General features: G+C 33.3%; 1 protein-coding gene across 1 annotated transcript; it reads left to right on the top strand.

The window, feature by feature from the left end:
* The first annotated feature begins 859 nt into the window (after positions 1–859).
* Positions 860–2,649, top strand: LOC114181059. Its single transcript, XM_028067381.1, has one exon. The coding sequence runs from the start codon at positions 1,423–1,425 to the stop codon at positions 2,218–2,220; it is 798 nt and encodes a 265-aa protein (XP_027923182.1). The 5' UTR covers positions 860–1,422; the 3' UTR covers positions 2,221–2,649.
* Positions 2,650–6,362: the final 3,713 nt, after the last annotated feature.

Genomic DNA, 6,362 nt, shown 5'->3' with positions numbered 1-6,362 from the left:
AGGCACACCCTAGCAGAGAGTGCGACTGCTCAAGGAGGCACAAGGGTTTCTATTTTACGAAAAAGAGCACAAGATTAGGATTGTGACATATTAGGTCTGATCCTTCTCCTTTGGGCCTGCCCTTAGGCCCACAAGATGGGGCAGCCCTTAAAGTAAAAAGAGCAGAATGAAAAGTGGGCCTTACATAGACTAAACTAGAACACATTATAAAAACTAAAACAAATCACCGGAGAAAATAAATAATTTTTATAAGGACATTTAAAAAAGATTTTACATGGAATTAATAAATACAATACATTATGAAAAACTTAAATATATTTAAAAAAATTGTTGATGAAAAAAGTGTTGTATAATTTTTTTATGATTGTACAATTTTTAAAATAATTAAATTATTTACATAGTAAATTTTTACCTTAATATGATTCTAGTCTTTGTAAAATTTACAGATTTTAAATTTTGCCTTTAGTTTCCAAGAATATTCTTTTAATCTTTAGTCCTCAGAATACTTACAAATTTTTTAATTTAGTTTTCAGAATACTTAAAAATTTTTAATTTAGTTTGGATATTTATTTATATTTCATTCTTTATTATTATATTCTCATTTTTAAATAATTATTGAAATAGTTCTAAATTTTCATTTTGAAATTTTTTATTATAATAAGAAGAACAAGAATAACAATAAGAAGAAGATTAATAAATATGTTTCCTGTCAATGATAAAACATAAAAAGTGAGATATCAAATACAAAATAAAAAAAAAATATTTAAGAACAAAAACATTATTAAAGAGTCACATGTATCATTATATCTCGTATCAATCTTTCAACATTTTTTTATATAAAAAGTAATACAAATATAATTTCTCTTTTTTTTATTCTGAAGGTTCTTAACCACCGCCCTGGCTGTTGAATCAGTCTATGGTCTTCAATTCTTCATCTCTCTACCACCCTTCCAACCAAAAAAAAAAACAACCTTTTGAATCTTTCTTCAACAAACCACTCACCATTTTCATTCCAAATTCTCAATCAAAAAACCCCAGATGCCACATTCTATCTCCAGTGATACCCTTTCTTCCACCCTCCCATGACATCCATTTTCTCTTCACAACTTTGCATTGCACCATTGAAAATCAAAAACCTTGCACACTTTGATTTCTTTACACACATACTTTAACACAATTCAAACCTTCTTTCTTACTCTCTTTTCCTCTTTTGAAAACTACGACTTCTTCTCCTATTGCAGTCTTTGGTTGGTGTTGATTATTCTGCTTCAATTCTGCTACCAACTTTTTGAACCTTGGGGACCTTCTGTCCCCTTTTTAATCCAAAAAACACAAAACAAACCCTTCTATTTAGAATCTTGGTGTGAGTGGTTTTTGCGTTTTGTTTGCTCTAGTTTTATCAAAAAGTTTGAATTGAATGAAATGGTTGTTGAGCTTTGCTCAGAGAATTGTGGGGTATCATCCATGAGTCCTAGGATTTCATTTTCTCATGACTTCTCCCAATCAGATGTTATTCCAGTGGAGAAACACCCTTTGAGATCAAACTCATCTGGCTTGAGCTCAAGCATTGACTTCAATTTCTGTGTTCAGGAAAGCTTAGAGCTTGAATCCTCTTCAGCAGATGAGCTTTTCTCACATGGGGTTATCCTTCCCACTCAAATCAAGAAGAAGAGCCTCAACCATGTTCTTCTGAAGCAAAAAAGTCAACAGCTAGCGCCACCATCTCAACCCCCATTACCACCCTCGAAATCTGTTTGTGATAATGCCCCTTCCACCACCAGAAAAAGTTTAAAGAAAGAGAGTCACAAAGATAGCAAGGACTTGAATGAGGAAGCTGATGAGAAGCATAGTTCCAAGTCATTCTGGAGATTTAAGAGAAGCAGCAGCTGTGGAAGTGGATATGGGAGAAGCTTATGCCCTTTGCCACTTTTGTCTAGAAGCAATTCAACAGGATCTTCACCAAGTGTTAAGAGGATACCACTGTCAAAGGAGGGTCATCAAGTTAAGCAAAATTCCCAGAAACGTTCTTCCCCTATCTCAAGGTCTCACTCTCAATCCTTGGCTTCACACAATAACCATCAAAAGCCTCCATTGAAGAGGAGCCATGGCTCCTACGCTAATGGTATCAGAGTTAGTCCTGTTCTCAATGTTCCTTCTGCAAACCTTTTTGGTTTTGGCTCAATCTTCTCCAATAATAGAGATAAGAGCAAGAAGAAATAGTTCACAAACAAAAAACAGAACTTCTATTCTAATTTACAATTTTACTAATTTGCAAATGAGTGGGGTCTACCTTTTTTTTATGTGTACTTCCCGGATTTACCATGTGATTAGGAAAATTTGCTGTAGAGTTTTCAAAGGTAAATGAAATGGTTTGGTTTGCTTCAAGAAGACAAAGTGATGATAAAAAGAAAATGTGTGTATGTGAATGGGATGGCCAAACAATGATATTCAGCCACATGTTTGGTGTCACAAAATGTCAGGTAAATGTTGCTTTCATGGCTGTCCCTTCTTAGTGTATTATTTCTCTCTTCTTTTGTTCTTTGGTTACACAAGGTGTAAAAACGTTGATTTAACCATGTCCCTTTTTGCTTTACTCATGGTTCTCTGCAATTCTGCATGAACAAAGATGAAAAGGAGAAGTTGATGGTACAGTGTTGTTGTAAATTATTTTCTTCTTCTTTTGGTTATATTGTCCTCAAGGATTGACCAGTAACAGCAAAAATATTTCCAGATATGCATTTTAAGTCTACAAATAAATATTAATATTAATATATATAGCACTATGCACATTAATGGGATGAAAGGGTGTTTTTGTTTGATGATATGTGTGTCCCCTCTTTGCTTGGTGTTTGCTATTTGTTCTAGTAATCAACTTGATGGTGACATGACTGTGATGGTGATCAGTGGCCCCTGGTTCTTCAAGAACCATCTCCTTCTCTTCAAAGTTTGCCAACCTGATACTGTGTTTGAAATGGATTGATTTTCCACCACCCCTTTTTGGTTGCAACTTTAGCCACTTTGAAATCAGTGATAAAATCAGCTATTATTGATAGAAATTAAAGTTGAAATTGATATCTCAAGGCATCTGAAAGGAAAAGCTAGTGTGGATTCTTCTTTAATGGATGATCATTGGTGAACTTCAAATTTTGTAAAGCTTCCCAACTTCAGTTTATAATTTAGGTGCATTTATGAGAAATTATCAAGGTCTCAAATGATCACTTGTTCCTGATTCCAATAAATCTCGGATTTAAAATTTTCAATCGAAGGAAAAGAAATAGGAAGTCGTGCTGTATAGTTCTTCACTATAGGTTATTTAAATATTTTGTGAAAAAATGTTTATTTATGATTATTTAACGTTTTTAAAAGTATATTAACAAATACTTTCTTGCTGGATTAATAATAAGTTTTTTAACAGGATTGATGATTTATGAAAGAGAGAACCACGCCGTGTAAGTCTTAAAATTGTCCTCTCTGTTTTAAATTTCAAGCACTCACGTTCCCTTTTATCACTGCAATTTTAATATTACTTTTTGATAGCGTTGTGAAAATGGGTAATGTGATCCAATCCAGCTTAACCTATCACGGGTTGATGATTTAGTGAGTCAACCCAACCCGGCTCATTTTCTAGCGTGCTAAAAAAATTTGAACCCGACTCGGTCCACCACAGGTTGGCGGGTTAAACGGGTTGACTTACAGGTCCACTTAATTAAAAAAATACAATTTTTTTATTTTTTTTCGGTCAAAACTAAATTATAATTCTAATTAAAATTTAAATAAACTTTAATACAATCCAAATACAAACCAAAATCAAAAAAATACAAATTATTTATGTGTTGGCTGAAAAAAAAAACCTAACATGACTCAAATGTAAAGCCAAACTTAATAAAAAACCACTTGTATGACTCTTTTATCTACGGGTTGGTGAGCCAACCCGGCTCACCACGGGTTCAACCCAAATGAGCCGGGTCAAAAATCAACCCGTATTGAAATTTGTAACAAAATTTCAACCCAATCCGACTCATCACGGATTCGAGCCGGGTTGGCTGGTGGATTGCAGTCCATTTTGATAGCTCTACTTTTTTAAGTATATCAAGAATAGCATAAATATATAAAACCTATTCAAACAATTTGAAAGAAATAATCTCATTATCCCAATAAATACATTACTTTTATCCATGATAACTACCAACATTTGAAATAAATTAAGAATAAAAATTAATATTTTATTAAAATCCGATAACATTAATAAATTTAATATTGTTTTGCTAAGATTTGTATTTAATATGTGGAAATGGATGAAAGAATTCATTGCATTTAACATAAATTTTGGTTAAAATATCAATGGTTGAAAATGATATGAAATGAATCATCTTGAAGAAAAAAACATTAACATTGTGTAAGTTTAGGGTCTTACATGATATTAGTCATTACATGATAAATAATCTACACCAGCATAATGATTGAAAAAGATGTTATGACAAAGAAAAATTCATGGTAAGACATACTTTGGATACTTGTACAACAAATTATGCTGTTACAATTAAAACCATTGCTAGCACTCATGTTTCACTTTCTAAAAGTGCACTTCGTACTTTTAATAATCCATGAGAAATTGTTGAGGTTTGGACTAGTTACCAAGTGAATTGGACCTTAACCATCACAATGCACTATTGCCACTTTGTTTAAAACAACACGCGAGTAGTTGTCAACTTTATTAAAAGCCAATGTATAAGGTTCAATTTTTCTTATTCCAATAGAAATAGGTTATACATATCAATCTAATTTGTTAGAAAACGAAATAACATCTTGCATGAAGGACCCAACGAAAAAAGCTGAAAAAAATCTCACTTTCATGACTCTTGGTCAATAAGGGCTTGACCCCAAAAAGAGAGCGAATGCAAATGAACGTGTGAAAAGATTACTTCAGCAAGATTAAAGTGAATGGTTGAAGATTTATCAATCACAAATGAAGTTCCAACAATTAATTAACTTTGTTAATCATTGATACAAATTATTTATGCGGGTAAGGACTAATATTAACAATTAACCGTTGATACAAATTAATAATCTTAATATTTTTTTTTTATATAATTTATTTTCTTAGGCTAAATAATGTCTTATCAGCTAAAATGAATTTTTAAGTTGGGTTAAAAATAGAGTTAAATATTTAGTAATAGAAAAGTGAAGTTATTTTGGTTTTCATGTTATAAGAGACTTCTTGATGAGGCTCTTGTGCGAGATTGATGGAAAAAGGTGACTCTATGGATGACGAACTAAAGCAAATGTAGTAGGTAGGTATTTTGGTGGTGGTGAATTTGGTTGGTAAAGGTTGAACTCTAAGAAGGTTGGATCAATCTTAAATAAGGAAGGCCAGAGGAGGTTCTTGAGGGAAGCTCTAGCAATTGACTCTTAAGTGCAATTTTCTATAGTGATCTCAATAGCATTTCATTATACATTCAAGAGTGAGAAATACAAGGGAGGGAGTTCTCTATTTGTAGGAAAGAAAAGCTCCAATCTCGGCTAAGCAATTTGGAGGAAAACCATGTTAATTCTAGAACATGCACCTAACCTCCTATGATTTGCAGATCAAATGCCATGTGGCAAGTCACGCATTACTAATTTACGCCATGTGCTAAATGTGCAAAACATGGAGCATGCCTAGGATAGTCCCAGGGATTTCAGAGCAGTTGATGGAAGCACGCCTAAGACCTTCACAAGTATCTTGGATTAGCTTCGGATTATAGAATAAGAACTTTTTAGTTTCTAATTTTGTAATTTTGTGTTTCGTCTTTATTGGACTTTTACTCATGTTGGGCTTTTTATGTTTAGGCCCATAGTATATAAGTCTTTGTGAGACACGTTTGTTGACAAATTTGAATAAATGAAAATTTGAGTTTTTCTCTCAAGTCTCGAGGTTCTTCTTCGAACCACCGATCCTCATCTTCGAATCTCGTGTTCAAAGTGGAGGATCTTCCTCACTTATCTTGGAATCTCCTCCAAGTGGCGTGACTTCCCCTGTTCCACAAATCTCCCAAATTGATGTCCTCCATTTTTCCCATTTCGTTCTAGGGTTTATACCCTTTTCTATCCAAGAAAAAATTCCACCCTCAAATTCGAGACAATCCTTCATCAATTGGTAATCAGAGCTCCGTTGGTTTCTCTTTCTAGAGTTTCACTTCACATTGTCATTTTCCATTAGTATCGCATTTTGTGTTCTCATTCTTCTAGTTAGAGCTCTTCAAAGTGAACCTACTGGAATCTAATCTCTGACTTGCAAGTGTGTTGATTCGTTCCATGAAAATTTTGTCTTGCAAGCAAAAATAACTACAAAAGGATGATTCAAGTTGTTTGGTCTCTCCATA

This window comes from Vigna unguiculata, chromosome 4 (genome assembly GCF_004118075.2).
Source record: "Vigna unguiculata cultivar IT97K-499-35 chromosome 4, ASM411807v1, whole genome shotgun sequence".
Lineage (NCBI taxonomy): Eukaryota > Viridiplantae > Streptophyta > Magnoliopsida > Fabales > Fabaceae > Vigna > Vigna unguiculata.
The sequence above is the reverse complement of the archived record's forward strand: the minus strand, read 5'-3'. Positions and strand labels throughout refer to the sequence as shown.

What these genes read in the sequence shown, in the direction of transcription:
- LOC114181059 (XM_028067381.1), top strand. Translation starts at nt 1,423, where the DNA reads ATGGTTGTTGAGCTTTGCTCAGAGAATTGTGGGGTATCATCCATGAGT.